This window comes from Mauremys reevesii, linkage group 5, assembly GCF_016161935.1.
Source record: "Mauremys reevesii isolate NIE-2019 linkage group 5, ASM1616193v1, whole genome shotgun sequence".
In the NCBI taxonomy this organism is placed as follows: domain Eukaryota; kingdom Metazoa; phylum Chordata; order Testudines; family Geoemydidae; genus Mauremys; species Mauremys reevesii.
Genome location: NC_052627.1, coordinates 62,367,646 through 62,389,387, shown reverse-complemented (window position 1 = coordinate 62,389,387; position 21,742 = coordinate 62,367,646). Strand labels below are relative to the sequence as shown.

At 41.2% G+C, this 21,742-nt stretch overlaps 1 protein-coding gene across 10 annotated transcripts in view; it reads right to left on the bottom strand.

The window, feature by feature from the left end:
• GLRB (glycine receptor beta) overlaps positions 1-21,742 on the bottom strand; it is a 115,510-nt gene that overhangs the window by 11,887 nt on the left and 81,881 nt on the right. For 8 of the 10 annotated variants that reach the window (XM_039542376.1, XM_039542378.1, XM_039542379.1 and 5 more), the window contains 3 exons: positions 21,020-21,160; positions 16,846-16,998; positions 6,660-6,952 (listed from right to left, as the gene is read on the bottom strand). In XM_039542376.1, coding sequence (XP_039398310.1) covers positions 6,660-6,952; positions 16,846-16,998; positions 21,020-21,160 — 587 coding nt within the window. The remainder of the gene's footprint in view (positions 1-6,659; positions 6,953-16,845; positions 16,999-21,019; positions 21,161-21,742) is intronic. The other 2 variants (XM_039542384.1, XM_039542383.1) reach the window with 1 other exon arrangement.

Sequence of the window (21,742 nt, the reverse complement as noted above, 5' to 3'; positions counted from 1 at the left end):
CAGTGACATAGGGAAGGGTTGGAGAGACATCCTTGAGGCCAAATTTAGGCTGCTAGGAAAGAGACTGAAATCCAGGACCTCTGTGGTAGCATTCTCAGAAATGCTTCCAGTTCCACGTGCAGGGCCAGGTAGGCAGACAGAGCTTCAGAGTCTCAATGCGTGGATGAAATTTAGGGGTTTAGAGTTATTAGGAACTGGGGAAACTTTTCGGTTAGGGGGAGCCTATACAGGAAGGATGGTCTCCACCTAAACCAAAGTGGATCCAGACTGCTGGCACTTAACATTAAAAAGGTTGCCCAGCAGTTTTTAAACTAAGAGATGGGGGAAAGCCGACTGCTGCAGCAGAGCACGTGGATCGCACAGAGACTTCTCTTAGAGGAGAGTCTATTGATAGAGATTCTCTAGGTTCTAGTCAGGAGGAGAGGATGGAAGAGGATAAAGTATGGGCCAGATCAGACGAGAAACATTCACATAAAAAGAATCTGACACATCAGAAAAGGGCAGACAATTAAACAGTGACAAGTTTTTAAAGTGCTTGTACACAAATGCTAGGAGTCTAAATAATAAGATGGGTGAACTAGAGTGTCTTGTGTTAAAGGAGGATATTGATATAATAGGCATCATAGAAACCTGGTGGAGTGGGGACAATCAATGGGATACAATCATTTGGGGGTACAAAATATATCGGAAGGACAGAACAAGTCATGCGTGGGGGGGAGGAGGGGGAGATGGGGAGGGACACTATATGTGAAAGAAATTGTAGAATCAACTGAAGTAAAAATCTAAAATGAATCCACATATTCCATAGAATCGCTATGGATAGTAATTCCATGCTCTAATAAGAATATAACAGTAGGGATCTATTATCGACCACCTGACCAGGACAGTGATAGTGACGATGAAATGCTAAGGGAGATTAGAGAGGCTATCAAAATAAAGAACTCAATAATAGTGGGGGATTTCAATTATCCCCATACTGAGTGGGTACATGTCACCTCAGGACGAAATGCAGAGACAAAATTTCTCGATACTTTAAAATACTGCTTCTTAGAGCAGCTGGTACAGGAACCCACAAGAGGAGAGGCAATTCTCGATTTAGTCCTGAGTGGAGAGCAAAATCTGGTTGAAGAGGTAACTATAACAGGACCACTTGGAAATAGTGACCATAATATAATAACATTTAACATTCCTAATCTACTAGAGTTCTTTGAAGGGGTCAACAAACATGTGGACAAGGGGGATCCAGTGGTCATAGTATACTTAGGTTTCCAGAAAGCCTTTGACAAGGTCCCTCCCCAAAGGCTCTCATGTAAATTAAGTTGTCATGGGATAAGAGGGAAGATCCTTTCATGGATTGAGAACTGGTTAAAAGACAGAGAACAAAGTGTAGGAATAAATGGTAAATTCTCAGAATGGAGAGGGATAACTAGTGGTATTCCCCAAGGGTCAGTCTTAGGACCATTCCTATTCAACTTATTCATAAATGATCTGGAAAAAGGGGTAAACAGTGAGGTGGCAAAGTTTGCAGATGATACTAAACTGCTCAAGATAGTTAAGACCAAAGCAGATTGTGAAGAACTTCAAAAAGATCTCACAAAACTAAGTGATTGAGCAACAAAATGGCAAATGAAATTTACTGTGGATAAATGTAAAGTAATGCACATTGCAAAAATAACCCCAACTATACATACAATATGATGGAGGCTTATTTAGCTATAACTGATCAGGAAAGAGACCTTGGAGTCATTATGGATAGTTCTCTGAAGACGTCCATGCAGTGTGCAGCAGCAGTCAAAAAAGCAAACTGGATGTTAGGAATCATTTAAAAAGGGATAGAGAATAAAACGGAGAATATTTTATTGCCCTTATATAAATCCATGGTACGCCCACATCTTGAATACTGCGTACAGATGTGGTCTCCTCATCTCAAAAAAGATATACCGGCATTAGAAAAAGTTCAGAAAAGTACAACTAAAATGATTAGGGGTTTGGAACAAGTCCCATATGAGGAGAAATTAAAGAGGCTAGGACTTTTCAGCTTGGAAAAGAGGAGACTAAGGGGGGATATGATAGAGGTATATAAAATCATGAGAGGTGTGGAGAAAGTGAATAAGGAAAAGTTATTTACTTGTTCCCATAATATAAGAACTAGGGGCCACCAAATGAAATTAATGGGCAGCAGGTTTAAAACAAATAAAAGGAAGTTGTTCTTCACACAGCACACGGTCAACCTGTGGAACTCCTTGCCTGAGGAGGTTGTGACGGCTAGGACTATAACAGGGTTTAAAAGAGAACTAGATAAATTCATGGAAGTTAAGCCCATTAATGGATATTAGCCAGGATGGGTAAGGAATGGTGTCCTTAGCCTCTGTTTGTAGGAGGGTGGAGATGAATGGCAGGAGAGAGATCACTTGATCATTACCTGTTAGGTTCACTCCCTCTGGGGCACCTGGCATTGGCCACTGTTAGTAGACAGGATACTGGGTTGGATGGACCTTTGGTCTGACCCAGTATGGCCATTCTTATGTTCTTATGACTGAGAGGCATGATAAGGGCTGGCATTTCTGGGTGAGCCTGGGTATTGTTTGCGTTTGATTTTAAATCTCTGGTTGGTTATTTTCTAATTTTGGGAGGAGGGGAAGTTACTGTTTTTATCTGTACCTTTAATAATGTTATGGGTGCCCAGAGCCCAGGATAGATTCTGTTTTATTGATTATAAATTGAATGAATAAATAAATAAAAATAACACCTGTTGCCACACTAAGCCCCATGCAGGCAGTATATCTGCCCTACTAAGAAGAATGGTTTGGGTGCACGCTGGATGTTTACTTTTGGGTGTAATTTCAGCACATTTTTCCTACTAATGTGCTTTTTCGCATTCAAGATAATGATTGGGGCCCAAGACCTTTATTAAAGTTGCTGATGACACTAATGAAGCATTAGAGGGAGTCAGAGGGTAATTTGTTGCCAGGCTGATTCTAGTAAAGCAGTGGTCACCAACCGATGGATCGCGATTGGCTGGACGATCCTAGAGGATCTCCCACTCAATCGCGATCTCAGGTGGTGCAGCATGCCTGCCACTAAGACAGGCTCCCTACCCCGGCCCCACGCCGCTCCCAGAAGCAGCCAGCGCAGCCCCGCGGCCTCAGGGGTGGGGTCTCCCTCTGCGTACTGCTCCTGGTTGCAAGTACTACCCCCAACCGCTCCCACTGGCTGGGAGAGCTGCGGGGGCGGTGCTTGCAGAGAGGGGAAGCAGGCAGAGCCATGTGCCCCCCATTCCCTCCATGGGCACAGTGGCCCCTTCCGGGAGCGGGGTTGGGCCGGGGTAGGCAGGGAACCTGCCTTAGCCTCACTGCGTCCACCACTGACCAGGAGCTACCAGAGGTAAGTGCTGCCTGGTGGGAGGCCGCACTCCAACCCTCATCCCTGAGCCCCTTCCCAGAGCCAGCACTCCAAACCCCCTCCTGCATCCCAGCCCTGAGCTTCTTCCCAAAGCTCCTCCTGTACCCAAACTCCCTCCCAAAGCCCAAATCCTGCACCTCTTCCTGCACCCCTTCCCAAGCCTGGTGAAAGTGAGTGAGGGTGGGGGAGCACCCACATGGAAAAATTAGTGGGTGCTCTGCACCCACTGGCAGCCAAGCTCCCCTCACCCCTCTCCCACCTCCTCCTCCCCTGAGTGCACTGTGTCCCCGCTCCTCCACCTACCTCCCAGTGTTTCCTGCCCAGTCACCACCAAACAGTGGTTTGGCAGCATTAGCATGCTCTGGGAGGGAGGAGGAGGAGCGGGAACATGGCACGCTCAGGGGAGGAGGCAGGGAAGAGGCGGGGCCTGGATTTGGGGAAGGAGTTGGAATAGGGGCAGGGAGGGGGCGGAGTTGGGGCAGGGACTTTGGGGAAGGGGGTGGAATGCGGGCGGGGCAGGGGGTAGAGGGGGGTCGAGCACCCACGGGAAAGAGGGGAAGTCGGCACCTATGCTGCTACCTGAAACAGCATTCCTATTTTTTTTTTTTGTCTCAAATTCTCCATCTCTTTTAAAACATCATTTCTCCCTTGCCTTCTGTATGCTTCTTAATGTTTTCCTCCTTTGGCCATTGGCCTTCATGCCTTATTCTGTTCACCATTAAGTATCTCCTTACCCTGGTTTCTGTAATCTGTACTAGAGATAGGCCCAAGCTGGATCTACTTTTGAGCTCCTTTTCAGCCCTTCGTAGTATGAAGAACCAGCTCTGAAATGTGGATTTGGATTTCAGAGCTCTCCAAAATGTCAGGCAGTTCAGATATGGAGTTTTCAGTCAGGCATACTTTTAATTTCCAAACTTGAGTGCCAAAATTTAGGCACTTAAGCCCATTGTTGGACACCTAAATAAGTAGGCTTATTGCAGAAGTGCTGAGCATGCAACTCTGCTCAGCACCTCTACCAATCAGACTACTTATGTAGATACCTAAATATGGATTCAAGTGCTTAACTTTAGGCACCCAACTTTGAACGTTTTGACTTCGTTCCCTTGGCCCTGAAATAAGCAAAATATAGTGTGTCAAGCTCAAAAAGGAATTAAAGCTGAAATGTTGAGGATATGGAGCACTTTGGCCCTCTCCAGGAACTACCAGTCTCAGAACACCTGTTCTTAAAGGGACTGCACCTTGGAACAGAGAATCAGCTGGACCCAAACCCCACTATCATTTAAGGAGACAACCCTATTACAGAGACAAATTCTGTCCAACTACATAAATGCTTCCAAAATTTCTCAGAAAAAGCAGTGTTTCATTTGTACCTATATTCTGGCCAGCAGAAGCCATAAGCACAACTCTCCCTATCCAGCAAACACTATTCCCACCAGGAGAAAAAGGTGTTCTCATATAAGGGTCCCTGATAGCTTGGAGGAACACCCAAAACTGTGCAGGCCAAACTGTCTTCATCTTGGAGTGCCCTACCCAGGCTCCTGTAATGAATGACCCACAGAGTAGGCCCCTGCAGTTTCTGGGGAGAGAAATCAGGACTGAGTACAAGCCTTCATCCCACTCTGCCCCTCCGTTTTTTTTTTGTGTGTGTGTGTGTGTGTGTGTATGTGTGTAATATTTCTGTTGATTGTCTATGCACAATCCCTTACCTACATCCGGCCCTTAAAATCTATAGTGATATGCCATCTTTTAGGAAAGCTTGCAGAACACTACTATCGTATAGCACAGATGAAAGACATGATCACAGAGAAACACCTAATGTTCTTACACAGCGTGGTTAAAGCAATTAAAAGGACCTCACACAGTGGATAGGGGATATGCAACCAGAGGAATACATGATTTGGACAGAGGATCACATAGATCTGTTTTAGCTAGCAACACCATAGTCATTTTAAAATATTAACCTTAATTAAGCTGCACAAAAGTAATCAATTTTGACAAAAATAATCAATAGATTCCATGCTGCTCTGCTGGAATGTTGTATCTACACTATTCTGTTGTAAGGAATTACTGAAATTGGTACCCGTCTAAACACAAAGGGCATGGGCATAATTCCCAGCTGTTCATGCTCAGTGCACCAGTGTTGCTATGCCACCTTTACCCCTCCCCACAATCCAGTGATGACTGGGGGTCCAGAGTGGCTCCTTGCACAAGCTAAAGCAGCCACAGGGTTGGTTTAACTTATGCCAGACAGAATGATTTCCTAGGGACTCTACTGTCAGCTGGGAATTGGTGGAGTATACCATAGTCCAACCCCAGCATGTTCCTGGTGCTAGTGGACTAGTAGGAACTGGTGTATGTCAGCTTTTCACTAACCAAGGATCCCCCCCATGCTGGGTGAATCCTCCCATGCCTTCTTAGGACAGCTTTTTAAGGTAATTTGTTGGACTCAAAGTGTCCTTAGCAGGACCCCAGCCGTATTTTTGTTCATTTAAAATTGCTGAGTCATTGGAAACCATAAGCCAAATTTGTGCCTGGTATAGCTCTATATTTCCTCCTGCAGAATAGGCATCAAGTTAAATATCATCTAGGACAGGTGATGGTTGGCCTGTGGAGTCCACATCTCTCTAAACAAGAATGGTGTTACTGCCGTGTAAAGCCTGCAGCAATATAGAAAACTTTGGCATGGGACAGTATGCATAACCATATAATGACAACTAACAGATTTCTCCATCAGCTCTAACAGCACAAGAAAAGGGGGGATAGTTTAACAGGGAGAGATCTCCCCTATTTATATATGCCAGGACTTCTGGGTCCCAAGGATTAGAAATTCTTTACGTATAATGCAGTACAGCTGTGGCCATTTCAAGCAAAGCAGTGAGAGTGATGTTACTTGAGTATGCTCTTAATAAATGCTTACTGAAAGCCCGGACTGAATTAAACCCAGTTATAATTTCACAGCTGCTATTAGAAGTGCAAGATTATCATAAAGTTGCTTGTCACTTGATTTACTTGAAGCACAGCAGCAGGCATCTTATTAGGATGTTAAAAAAATGTGCTTCACGTTTTTTTCACTGGGAACATCTGAACGCAAGTCATTTGTGGTGGACTGTTCAGAATGTTGCCCATTAATGATGATGGTGCATAAAGAATAATGTGTTTTGGCTATTTCTAATCCCATTTTTAAGATTAAAACTATTAAACTATGAAAAATATTTCTTAAATAACGATGACTGAGAATCACATATCATAGCTCTTACCTGTAAAGTGCTGATGTGCACAGGGGTCCCTGTACCATTTACCGTGTTCTTTTTGGCTACATTGCCACCTTTCCCTTCTGCTTGATCTGCCTTGGCAATTTTTGCTTTTTCAGCTTCAATTCTCTTTGGATTGTTCAGCATTACCTGAACCACTGCATACTCAACCAGCGAAGCAAACCCAAAAAGAAGACAAACAATCAGCCAGACATCTAAGGCCTTCACATAAGACACTTTGGGAAGTTCAGCAGCAAGAGTCATACATTCAGATGCCAAGCTGAGCACCGAGAAGATACCTAGAAACAGTAAAGCAATATATTAAAGTAATGAAAACTGTGCAGTCTTCTTAGCCTCTTCCCTGCTGGAGCTCTCTTCCCAGTTCCCGAAACATCTATACTGCTAGATTCTAATGGATGACATTTCTTATGAGTGAATGGAACTTCATGATGTAGCAGGTATGCTTTGCAAGAAATGACCATCTGCTGAATATACATGATACACATGCCTTCAGTTAATTAATGGCTTAATAATCTAGACAGGATTTATATCTAGACAGGATTTTATTAATATTAATAAACCCCAAATGCCTTGAGAGATAGATAAACAGACATAGAGATGCTAAATTACTTATGGTTTTACACACACACACACACACACACACACACTCATTTGAGTATGTGTATCTAACTCTGGAAGATGGAAGGGAATGAAATACACTGTTAAACCCGTGTCTTTTCCTCCATATCCTCTAACACTAACATGATGGCCCAGAATTAAGCCAGAGGTGTCCCAGGAATCTAGACAGCATGGAAAATACTTAAAATGGTCTTTATCATTGTAACATGTCTAAAGTACAAGTTAAAACTAGGTTTCTGGGTAAAAATCAAAAAGAAAACCTGTCCACAATTAGCTGCACAAAGGAAGGAAATAAAATGGCTAGGGACTGCATGGTGTTTTATAATCTCAGCTTCAAATGACTGGTGCTCAGAGGGGGCCTTTGTATGGTCCCAATGAGCACCACTTTCCTAGAAGGTTCTCTAAGCTCTGCAACACCCATGGATACATCTCACTAGTGACAAATGTGGAGATCACCTCAGTGAAGCAGTTCAGTCATACACAGTTATGTGCTGAAAAGGCTTTCTAAATGGTTGTCAAATTAGGCACACTTACACCCTCTTCCCCAAGTCAGAACAGCCATTTTTGGTGCTAGGATCTCTATTGGTAAAATTCTTCCCTCAGTTGCACCTGTGCAATCTCAATGAAGTAAGTGATGTTGGATGGATGTAAATAACTGCAAAATCTGGCCTTAAGAAGAGGCATCAAGACAGCCCATACTATCATCTAAGTTGCTGACATATGTTGTCCAATATACACACTAAAATATTAATTCATACAGGGATTTTTTTTCTGATCCATATCCACTTATGTTTGGAAAATTTTAATGGTCCTTATAATATTTGCACTGCTCCATCAACGAAATTTTAAACTGAGCAGGGCACAACATATCAGACTTTATCACACCCTTGTTTATTTTGCTTAGATTTTGGTGAGATTGTAGTGGCCAGTATATTCAGAACTGCTATAATTAGAAATTTGTCTCCTATCACCTTAGAATCCCAGATTTTATTTAGTATGAGGCATTAAAACAAGGATGGGGGGAATGATAATAATCAAAGTGATATGATTTCAAAGTCAAAATCTTTCAATATACTGTCTAGAAAGAGATAATATCCCTATATCATTCTAAAGCTCAAAATTCCAGCTTTCCATTGGTGTAATGCATTTATTTCCTGCCCTAGTGAGATATCAGACTGATATCACTGGGCCAAGAGTGAAAGTAGCAAATCCCTGTGCTTGGACCAGATGATTTTCCCTGTTTCATATCTGAAGCATTTGAGCACATACAATAAATCCCCCTTTTTCCTCGCCTTTCACATCATTATGAACCACTTATCTGAGATGATCTCATTAGAGATTTCCACTTCCCATTTTTAACAGTGGGGAGTGGAAATGCAAATGCAATGTTAGAGTTAAATAAAGCTCTATGCCCTATTTACTGTTCACTCTATAGAAAATGCTTAATACACCTATCCACTTTCATTCAACAGCCCTGAAAATCAACACCTATTCTGAACCTGAATCACCTCACTAGTAGCCAAACAGACTACCAGTATGGGCTAGTAAATATCTCTTTGTAACTGGATATTCTTTGTAATATGTAATTATTTTTACTGCCTTTAAATATGTTTATTGGCCTAATAAGCTATTTTTGTTAGTATTATGTGATAGGTGCTGAAAACACTCAGTTCTTTACAGTCACTGCCCAGAAGTACGTAAGATCTTGGAGCTTATGATTTTGGGCTTAAAGTTGGAAAACTAACTTGTAAATCCTACTGACTGAAAAGATTACAGCAGAGCTTTCATCACTTTGTTCAATAGGGCAGCTGAGGCCACAATGACCTTCTGCTAGTTTCCATTTGTCTGGAAACCTGGGGTAAAAAGTTCAGTGTCAGAGCAAAAGAAAGGAAAGAACATTTTATAAGATTAAGGAAAGAATATAATCAAGTGGAGGAAATATTCTATTAAGTAAACATTCACTGCAAAATCAACACTGACATAGCTTAGAGAACCTGACAGCAGTTTCGTAAGTTGCACCTCTGAGTGCTGCTATATTAAGTGCTTACCTAAACTGGCCCAAAGCAAAATGCTGGAATACAGTTGGGGAGAAAAAAAGAAACTCAAAAGTTGAAATATAAACAATATTTTATTCCCATGGAGCACTCAGAGGAAGGGCTTGGAGGCCCTCCATAATTTTTCTGGGGTAGAGAAGTGCTTGGCCTGGGCTGGGAATGTATCTGTTCCTCTTCCCTCTCCTAGGGCCCCAGGTAGGTGGCAGAAGGAGATTAGCCAGGAATATGGAGCAGGGCTGCTCAGTGCCAAGAACAGTACCAATCTTTGATTTCACAGGTTTAAGGTTACATTTCAATTCCTAAGCCTCATGTCCTGATTTCCCTTTATGGGGACTCCCCTACTCTGTGCACACACGCACACACCTCTCCTACCATAATGTTCTTTTCCCAGTCACATGGAACTCCTAACCTGACTTCTCTCATGGCTCTTTCTAGCAATGTGGGATTCTTTTATAACTGGATCCTCTTGAAACCCCCTTCCATATGTAACCTGCTACTTGGATTCCTCTTTAACTTCCTTCTATCCCAGCTAATTTCTATTGCATCTTTACTGCCTGACTGGTGAGGAGCTCGTGGGGTGGGGGAAGGGTACCTTAGCAGTTTTCTCCATACAACAGAAAGATTTTTTTTCTTTTTGAAACAGCCCTTGTTCAACGATGCAGCTAGTCTAAACCTGGCTCCTCTTAATTTCATGGAAGAGGTGCCCAGTAGGACAAGTAATAACATTTCCCCTTCCTTCCCTGATTTCTGTGTGTTGCTCTGTAGCAGAGTACTGACTCACCAGCATGGCACCTCCTGCTGGGCATCTGGGAATTAGCTCTCTCAGCCCTGAAGTGCCCTCTATGGGCCAGTGTCTCACCCTCTGTTACCTACCTCCTGCAGTCCCTTTATCTCCACCACATATAGGCTCCACATCCCTCCCAGACTACAGTGCCCCTCACCCAGGGAACCCCACTCCCCTGAGCCCACCTCACCTCAGTGACCCACTGCCAGTCCTCATCTAGCCCCTTCAATCAGGGGAAAACTGCAGTCTACAATGGCCACTCATCATTGGCTAGGGGGCTGGACTTGCTGACATTCCTTACAGCCCCAGTACCTCCTTAGGCCTTCCTGTCAGGCCTCATGCTGAGAGGTCACCAGGCCTGAGCTCCCCAGCTCAGCCTGACCATTCCCCAGCACTGCTCTGTTGAAAGTACCCTGTGCTCCCAGGCAGCCCAATCCTTCCCACCCCAAGACTGGTGTGAAACTGCCTGCCTCTTAGCTCACAGCCTTCTTTATACCAGCCCTACCGGGCCCGGATTGGCTGCTACCTGTCTTCTCCTGATTGGCTCCTCAGGACAGCCCTTTCCCAGAGCTGATTTTAACCCCTTTCTCTTTGGAGCGGGGTGCTTGCCCTGCTACATGCTCATATAGCAACTGATAGATAGTTCCTTTGCTCAGTACACAGTTTCCGGGGTCTCTGCATGGTACAACAAATGTAGGCAGCAACCAAGAAGCTGGGTTTGAGGAAACACAGGTACATAAGAATTGCTATACTGGATCAGACCTGTTTTCCACATATCCCACTTCTGTTTTAGAGGGATGTGTAAAACAGCCCTTGGTGGACAGTAATGGAATAACCAGTTCATAGAAGTTTCTTTTTAACCCGTCAGCTAGTGATTGGCTTATGGCCCTAAGAATCATGATTTATAGCTCTTATTTTTTAAATTTCTATCTGAGGTAATGGTGGGCGTTTTCATTAGGGTGCTAATCCAGCAGAGCACTTAAGCATGTATTTTGCTGGACTGGGATGTAGTCAATAATCCCTTTTTTAATCCTTCTAGCTTCTCAGCCTCCATGTTATTTTCCGTCAATGAGTTCCACAGGTTAATTATATGTTATATAAAACAGTATTTCCTGTCATCTGTTTTAAACATACTACCTTTAAAAACCATTGGTCTCCTCCTTGTTCCTGTCTGAGAAAAGGTACACAGAAGCATCTGATTTGCCTTCCTTGTGACACTCTTTATTTTATAGACTTCTATCATGTCCCCTCTTATTAATCTCTCTAAATTAACAGATCTAATCTTGTCACAGTCTCTCTTCAAATGGAAGTCTTTACATGTCTCTAATTATTTTGTGGCCTTTCTTTGTATTTCTGTTAAATTTTATATGAGATAGGGTGACCAGAATTAGCAGAATTCATGGTGAGGCATATCATTGATTTGTGTAATGACATTAAAATAGTTTCATCATTATTTTCTCTCTTATTCTCTACACATCTTAACTTTTTTTTTTTGGACAACTGCTGCAGAGGAAATGTCATACGCAGCAACCCCCAGGTCTCTCTCCTGAGTAGTTAGAGTTAATTTAGAATTCAGGCATATGAGAAGTTCAAATTCTTCCTTTCAATGTGTATTACCTGGCATTTGTCAATACAATTTCATCTGCCACTGTACTGCCAATTTATGTAGCTTTATTACATTTCTCTGCAATTCTTCAGCCTTCTTTAGTTTTAACTAGCATAAATAACCATATGTCATCTGCAAATTTTGTCCAATCCCGCTCGTTTGATGGATACCAGCAGGTTGTGCTGAGATCAACCTACTGAATCCCATGTGCTGCTAACCCTCCTGTGTCTGAGTAGTGATTAGTCACTGTTCCAAGCTCTGGCTCTCAAGTGCTCTCCCCAGCTGCAGACCCCATGTGTAACACCCCTTTTGGGCAGTGGGACCCTGAACCCTGGATGCTTAGGCCCAGAAACCAGTGCCATAGCCCACCTGAGCCCCCAGTTGTTTAGACCCATTCTCCGCCAAGAATAATCTGGCTGGCGGAGCTCTGATTTCCCTAGTGACACCCAATGGGCACCACATACTAGTAAAGTAAGGTGCAAAGGTCAATTGCGATAAACCAACCAGAGACGAGATCAGAAAAGCCATCACCATGATGAAGAACAGGAAGGCGGCTGGACCTGACGATATCCCAGCAGAGGCCCTGAAAGCAGACCTGGATGCCTCAGTGGAAATGCTGTACCCCCTCTTTGAGAAAATATGGGAAGAAGAAGTGATTCCGGCTGACTGGAAAGAGGGATATCTCATCAAAATCCCCAAGAAAGGAGACCTCAGCAACTGTGCCAACTATAGAGGAATCACACTCCTGTCGGTGCCAGGGAAGGTCTTCAACCGAGTCCTCTTAGAAAGAATGAAGGATGCCGTCGATCCACAGCTACGAGATGAACAGGCAGGTTTCCGGCAGAACAGATCATGCACGGACCAGATAGCAACGCTCCGCATCATAGTCGAGCAGTCTATGGAGTGGAACTCCTCGTTGTACATCAACTTTGTTGACTATGAGAAAGCATTCGATAGCGTGGATCGAGAGACCCTCTGGAAGTTCCTTTGGCACTATGGCATCCCAGCAAAGGTGGTCAACCTGATCAAGAATTCATACGACGGCATACACTGTAGAGTGATCCATGGAGGGCAGCTCACAAACAGCTTCCAGGTGCGAACCGAGTCAGACAAGGATGCTTGTTGTCACCACTTCTCTTTCTTCTCGTCATCGATTGGATTATGAAGACATCCACTTACAAGCGTAGGAATGGAATCCAATGGTCATTGTGGACCCAGCTTGATGACCTGGACTTTGCCGACGACCTTGCACTCCTTTCGCACAGTAAACAGCAGATGCAAGAGAAGACCAACGTAGTGGCAGCCACGTCATCACAGGTTGGCCTCAACATCCACAAGGACAAGACCAAGATCCTTAGGATCAATTCCATCAGCAACGACCCAGTCACACTGAATGGAAGCCCCCTGGAAGAAGTGCAGTCCTTCACCTACCTAGATAGCATCATCGACCAGCAGGGTGGCACAGACGCAGACATCAAAGTAAGGATTGGTAAGGCAAGAGCAGCCTTCTTACAGCTCAAGAACATCTGGAGCTCCAGAGAGCTGTCTTTGGCAATAAAGATTCGACTGTTCAACTCCAACGTGAAATCAGTCTTACTGTATGGAGCTGAAACCTGGAGGACAACCAAAACAACCACCAGGAAGATCCAGACCTTCATTAATAGCTGCCTCAGAAGGATTCTCCAGATCCGCTGGCCAGACACCATCAGTAACATCCACCTCTTGGAGAGGACCCATCAACTCCCAGCAGAGGAAGAAATTAGAAGGAGAAGGTGGGGCTGGATAGGACATACACTACGCAAGCAGCCAACCAACATCACCAGACAGGCACTGCAGTGGAACCCCCAAGGCAAGCGGAAAAGAGGCCGCCCAAGAAATACCTGGCGACGCGACCTTCAGGTTGATAGCAAAAAAATGGGCTATACCTGGGACCAGCTAGAGCGAATGGCCCAGGATAGAAGACTATGGAGATCTGTTGTTGGCGGCCCATACCCCGGTTAGGGTGACGGGCATGAATGAATGAATGATGAAGGTGCAAAGGAATTTCTTAAATAGACTTTACTCTTAGAAAGTATAAGAGAGAATTAGAGATCTATGGAAAAACTCTCAAATGGAATCCAACTTAATCTAATCTGACCCTCTTTTGGGACTCACTGGATTTGATCCAAATCTTTAGAGGAGGCAAAGACAACCATTTTTTCAACACCCTCCTGCTGAGTCATGTGCTCTTGGTGATGAAAAGTCTCCCCTTGGCTTGCAGAAGCCCTCTTTTATTAATAGTCTGTCCCCCTTTGGTCAGCTAAAGAAAAAAAAACAAAAAACGGCTCTTCATGTGATCAGGCCAGTGAGGATTCCAGCCCCCTCCTCTCCAAATAGGTTTTTGTGAAGACACAGTCCAGTCAAAGGCAGAGGACCTGTAGGCAGAAGCCTCATTGTTCAAGCAGGTGAGAGTCATTCAATACTGATGGCAACTTGACTTCTGTGGCACACCTTTCCAGACATAGCACCTCACTGCTTGCCAGGTTCCTGCTACCAAATGGATGATCTAATTCAGTGGTTCTCAACCAGGGGTCTGATGCTCCCTGGGGTGCCATGAGCAGGTTCAGGGGGTCCGTCAAGCAGGGCCAGTGTTAGACTCACTGGGGCCCAGGGCAGAAAGCTGAAGTCCCACTGCATGGGGCTGAATCCTGGGGCCCTGAGCTCTTTCACCTGGGACTGAAGTTGAAGCCTGAGCAACTTATCTTCCTGAGGGCCCCAGGCAATTACACTGCTTGCTACCCCCCACTCTGGCTTTTATATGCAGAAAACTAGTTGTTGTGGCACAGGTGGTCTGTGAAGTTGTTTTATAGCATGTTGGGTGAGGGAGAGGGCTCAGAAAGAAAAAGGTTGAGAACTCCTGATCTAATTCATAATGACCGCTACAAGTACAAATAGAGTTCATAAAACCAACTGGAATTCGTAACTGGACACAGACATATTCCCTACACTAACATGTCAATTCTTCTGATTAATTAGTGAACATAATAAACAGCTTTTGCCCACTGACTTTCAATGGGTCTTGTGTTCCTAAGTCACTCGAACGCTATTGAAAATTCCACCCATGAAATTTAGGCACAATTACGTTTATTTCTTGAACCAATTCCTTAGGACTGAATTGACAGTAACCACTCTCTCCTCTAATGGCTCTCTATAGCTTGAATTGACAGTAGCCACCCTCTCCTCTTGTGGCTCTCTATAGCTAGCTATTCCAGAAGCAATCTTTTAAGGTGTGGAGCAATTGCTTCTCCAAAGGTTGTACAAATGTGACATGATCAGTCGAGACACAGGGAGTTGACAAAACACATTACTGCTGCTTTGTTGGATTTAGTTGTCTCTGATCTCTCTCAATACTGCATGCGCAATACAATTTTCCTCGTACAAAGGAAAAACATTAGTATAATTTTACAAGCATATTTGTATTTTTTGACTTAGGATTTGTTTCAATATGGATTATAATGTAAAGTCCACTTCACACCAAATTTTTATCTCATTAGACTATAAAAAGTCAAAACTTCAGGATGCTGCTATAAAGTTAGGTTTGTCCTGATGCTATACTGCAAAACACAATGCCTGTAATTTGTGGGGACTTCAGTCTCAATCTTCCCTCAGTAACACTCACTCCAACCTCCTGAGCAAGGAGGAGGCAAATTATGTACAATCCATTGCTTCCTTTTGGGGTCACACCAAATGCCACATAATTATGCTGCTGTATTACATTTAAAAAAAAACAGACACATATTCATTTACTGAGACCAGGAAATACTCTGAAGTTTGTATATATATAATCCTCAAATACTGTACAATCTGCAACATGCTTCTTATGAATTTAATGTTTAATTAGTTCAATCTTTCTACTAAATTACTTTTAAAAGTTGTAATATTAATGCATATGAAATATAAAATTTCAAGTTTTAATCATATTGGAAATGACTATATGAAAAAGACTTGTTTGCAACAGATTTTTTTATTTCACAAAAAAAATATATTTTCCCTATACTACTTTATAAAAATTCCTCTATCTAAACATTATTTCTCTCTGTTGCACTTTATATTCATGATCCTTGTAAAGCTGTAAACACTGTAAAGTTAGAACATGATATACTCCATGTGCTATCAAACTAAAATAAACTATGTTTCATAGACAAATTTATGTTTTTAAAGGTGCAAGTAAAAAAGAAAGGAGAAAGTATATGCCTGTGATGGATATGCTAAAATACTCCTTTGAAAAAGACAAATATTAAATAGATTTTATTTTCATTTAACATCTATTAGAGTATCATCTATGATCCAATTAGTCAAGTTTTTTTTCTTAATTAATTCTATGCCCCTACTGCTTGGTAGCAAATGAAGGATCTGATCTTGCTCCCATTCAAATCAATGGGACTTTTGTCACTGACGTTACCAGAAGCAGCAGCACTCCTGCAGACTAGAATTACCTCTTCTAAGCATGAATTCAGTCCATAGGAAACCTTAATGTAAACTCTTACATGTTTTGCTGAACAGGATGGAACACATGGTTAAAGTACTTTGATAAATCAAGGCCCTGATGAGACAGAAGCCAGTCAGATAACGTTGGCCGTTAATCCTCTTCAGAGCATTACTGCTACTTAATCTTCAAACAACTGCTGCAAGAGGTAGGTATTCTACACCTTAATAATCATCTTGATTAGCCATTATTTTTATTTTATATATATATATATATGTATGTATTCAAGTTTCTATAAGGTGCCTATCACCACTGTATCTGTGGTGCGTGCTATACATGTATAAGATAAAAGCCAGAACTTTTCCAGGTATGGAAAGTAGATACATCACAACTTCCTTGCCTCAAAACCACATTAGAAGGCAGAGCTAGGAAAGCCATGCCTAAACACTAGATATGGCATTAAGCAAAAGCCTGGATGAAAAGATGTGTTTTATAGAGGCTAGAAATGGGAAGGTTTCAATGAAAATGAAGACCATGCAATGGGATGCAGTTGCTTTCAATACCCCATCTTTTGCTATCAAAGCAACTGAAATGGGTAAAGTGGTGCTAAGTGCGTTCTGACAGTAAGTGTAAATGTCGGTTACCCAGTGGCACTCTTGCAGCACTTGCATCAGGATTGATCCAAAATGACAGCCACGACAGAACAACAATAAGCAGTGTAGGAGCATAAACACCCATCATGTAAAATCCAACTTGTCTTCTTAAAGTGAAGATTACTTCTACACAAGTGTAATAACCTTTAAAGAAATAAACACATTAATGTTCTAAATGTTTTACAGGCCAACCTTTTCAGATTTGAATGCCTTAGCATTATTCAGAATCCTGCCCTGTTGAAATCAGTTGAAATTCTGCCCATGATTTCAATAAGGCTCTCAATGAATTAGGCTTAAAATAAATTGTTTTCCCCAAAACCAAATAGTTCATCTGAAAACATGTTTGAAGCACATATGAGAGCTTACAAAACCTGAATGAAGAGAAAGCCGTAGCTCATGACTGGCCTGTTGCACTTGACCTTTCAGAACACAGAGAAAATCACAGTGCCTGCTGCTAAATCAATCTCTAGATTTACAAGTCTTTCTTACTTTACAGAAAAGTAAAGTAATATCTTGTCATTGCTAGTGGGTGTTCCTGCAGGCATATGAAAGGTCATATTCAGGAAGCCAAATAGGGACAAGCAAAACCAAAGAGAGAAAAGGGGGGCTGAGGGGATTCTTCTGTATTCCAAGGAAGTGTAATGCATGGACAGAGACTAGGGTTTTCAAGCATCCAAAAAGAATTAGGCTTCCCAGCTCACACTGGCAAAATTCTGTTCTCGAAGATGCACGGTCTCCAAAAGCAGAATTTTGCAAATGGGAGCAGAGCACTTATCTCCCTTAGGCTCATGTGAAAATCCCAGCTGGTATCAATTTTGTGAAAAAGAAGGAAACGCTTATTAAAATAAGGTGTGCAGCTATGAAGTCTTGTTCAGATTAGAAAAAAATTGGAAAAGTAGAGACCTAAAGCAGGGCTTAATGAAAATTGCCATGATAATGAAAGTTAATACAGATAATTTTTCATGTTGGGACAAAATTTTAAAAGAGATCTTTAAATTTAAAATTGGGAAAAACTAGGCAAAGAGGCTCAGGCTTATTTAAATATGGAACTTTATCACACAAACATACTGCTGGACTACCTGGAAAGGTGACTGGAGCAAAGAGTAAAAATGAACTCCACAGCCCCCTATATTTGTTGGTAGAGAACAAAGGGATCAAGGAATATGGTGGTAAAAACAGTAGCCAATTCTGCTCATATTTAAATTCATGTAACTCCATTGACATTGTCTTATGTTCACCTGATTTGATAGTATAAAAATAACTCCATAAGCTTCACTCTCACCATCTCAGAGCAAGACTTTTCCCAGGTGCTTTATACAATAAAAATTAGTCTATCCAGTTAGTAGTTAAGGTTGGTGAAAAGCAAGTATATCTTAAATATAGAGCTTAAATAGCAAAAAGGGAAATACATTCTTTATGTTGTTACGTTAATAAATTGTTCACCACACACACACAAAAACAGTTTATAGTTAGAAGCTGTTTGAATATATAATAATCACAAAGCCAAGTACAAACAAAAACAGAAGGGAAAGAGTTTTCCTTATTATTTTGTAGGTAGAAGACATCCATATGCTCTTAATTCTTCTTCTCCCCTTTTATGATCTTTAGTCTGAGGAATTCTTCCTATGCAGTTTGTGAATCGTTTCCAGATATTTTCAAATTCTTATTTATTTTCCACACTATTTATTACTTTTATGTGTTCGGCTGTTTGTGTTAGGTCAAATTCATTCTGGCTTTGGCTAATGGCCTTGGATCATCTTTCAATAAGCAGAGTATAATATTCTTTGCCATCACCATTTATCATAATGGTATCCATTTAGCACTTTCATGAGAAATTTCTGTCTGGCACACAAAGAAAAAGAAATGCAGGGACTTTTATTTTAGTGCAGGCAATGATTATCATAAAAATGTAATCCCCAGATTTCTTTTTACTTGGACATGTACAGAACATACGGATCCAATCCTACTTCTACTGAAACAAATGTTAAAAACACCCATTGACATAAATGAGTGAACAAGGTTGGGCACTATGTTTGCAGTTGTCATGCATTTCCAGCATAAACCATAGCTTTAAAATCCAGTTTGTACATTAATGAGGTGCTCTTGTACAGTACATGAGATTGGCTTTAATTTGGTATTGCAAAGAGACGATCTCCCACCATATGCCTTCAAAATATGAACCTTTAGTAAATCAATATGCAAACCTAGCAATTCCTGCCTGTATCTGCAAAGAACCTACAACAATACCTCTGAGAGTCATCTCAAGGGAGTGTTAAGTCCAAAGCCTAGTTATTACAAAGGTGAACATTAAGAGAGTTGGTAAAAAAAATTCATTTTTGACAAAAATGAGTCAAAATTTGACAAAAACTTTCATGAAAATCTTACCAGTTCTAAATGTTAACTCTTTCTTTCATATGAGAAAGAAAAAGAGAGGAACATTGAAGATATTCACAATCTGCCATTAAATATCTTATTTTTCTATCATAAGGGAGCATCACTACTTCCTTCCTCCACTCCCCCACAAAATATAAAACAAAACTCCAATTAATCCCACTCAACTGTCAAATATTTTTCCTGCATCCAAGCACAGCACAGCAATTGGTCCTAAGTATTCTATTTTTCACCATCCAAATACGATGGAACAGCCTCTTTTTTGTGATCTGATGATTCCCTATTTTATTTAAATACCATCTGGCCATTTGAAGCTGAAATTCAATTTTTTTAGTCTAATTATTAGCACTTTTGTGAGTAATGTGTTGTTTAATTGTTTAAGAATTAAATACCCCTGTAGCTGCTACATAAACTGGTATCTTATCCGAAAGTAGGGGTGAACAGAATTGTTGACTAGCACCTCTGGATTGTACTTTTTACAGCTGTATAATTTTGCTGGATGTGGATGCATCCGACGAAGTGGGTATTCACCCACGAAAGCTCATGCTCCAAAACTTCTGTTAGTCTATAAGGTGCCACAGGATTCTTTGCTGCTTTTACAGATCCAGACTAACACGGCTACTCCTCTGATACTGGATGTGGAGTAATTCTATAATATTTTAAAATGGTAAGTCACCCAGAGACAATGGATTACCTAGCAAAGACTTGGATTGAGAATTCATTCCTGTTGTAGTTAAGACAATAGTTCCAAGGAAAATTTACACTGAAACCTAAAATAATGCAAAGCTCAACTGATTTCAAGTTCCAATACATACTTCAGACTCAGATCAAAGTAGCTTTGAGGATTATTACGATTACCTGGGAACTCTCCAGATACAGGGTATGTCTCCACCGTACCTGCAGGATAACAAACACTATCCTTTGACAGAGCAGAGTTTCTTGATGATCGCAAGGGGAGCCTCAGAGATTCCCTTCCCCTTAGCTCTCCTTTCTGTGTTTTGCTGGAGGCTTTCTGCAAGCCAGCAATATATGTTTCAGAAAGCACTGACCAAAATACAACAAAAAACATGCTTAGCTGAAAAAGAAATGCTGGTCATTGCTTCTGGATGTGAGCAATTTCATAGCTATGATTGTTGACAGAAATCAGTGGCAGTAGAAACAGACAGTAAATCAGTAGGAGCCATGTTACAGAAATCATTGTACGTAGCAGAGCCTGGATTTCAGAATACCATGAAATTGCAAAAGAACAAATACAGGACCTGTAAACAGTTTTTTTTTATAGTAAACATGCTTTCAAGATCTCCCTATCAAAAAAGCTCGAAGCTGCAGGAAGAAGAGTTTGAAGTAATACTCAAGTACGCTGAAACAAAATTTGACAAGTTCAAACAAGAAAACTAACAGGACTCAACCATAATAAAATTTGAAAGAGCAGTTCTAGATGAATGACCAGCCAGGAAAGCCCAGGCACTTTTAAACATAAAAACTTATCAAGATAATGGAAATGAAATTGCTATGGGAGGATCAGAGACATCTAAACAAAAATAAGGATGTCATCTATCCTGACCTCCAACATCTCAATGTCTGTATAAGTTTATGGTTATTATATTTGGCTGTTATTGTGTTATTCATATCTAAATTATTGATTAGTTAAAAACTAATGTCTTCTTCTGCAATACAAAAACTATCAATGCAACTATTAATCATTAACAATATTACAATAACTAAATACAAACTGAAATCTTTAACAAATAAATTAGTTAACAGAATTACGTACCCGTGCCTTTATAGTATTTGGTACAGTTACCATATTCAATATCCTCTTCTTTAATGTCAAACTGGGGCAAAGCAATTTTTTCTAACTGAACAGGATCTCCAGATTGCCAGATAAATCGTAAATCATCAGTTGTGTAACCAACTACAAGAAAAAAAAACAAAAAATGTTAAAGCTACCTTACACCAGCGAGTCAATTCAGCAAAAATATCTATATATATGCATGTATGTGTTTCTTTCATTTCTTGATTCCTGCTTCCTGTCATAAAATTATCAGTTGATTCACAACTAGATTTTTATTGTCTGTTTGTTAATTAGGACTTGATGGAACTCTGTATTACTGAAAATCTGAAACTGAATGAGAGTTATTTTAGCACTCAGTATTTAAACAGAGAAAACAGTACCTGATTCCCCACAACTTTTAACATTGTATTGTCATTTAAACTCCGATTCAGCAAAGAACATTAACACATGCTTAACTTTAAAATATGTTCTTAAGTCCCATCGACTTCTGTGGGATTTAAGACTGTGTTTACGTGACTTTCTGAACCTGGGCTTTTCATGTGTGCAAAGTGGCCTTTCATGTGTTCCTTTCTGATTTGGACAGACTTAAGGGCCTAATTCAGAAAAGCATCCCTTCAGCAAAACACTTAAGCATGTGCTTAACGTTAAGTACATGCCTAAATTCTACTGAAGTCAATGCAGTTTCAGAACATACTTCAATTT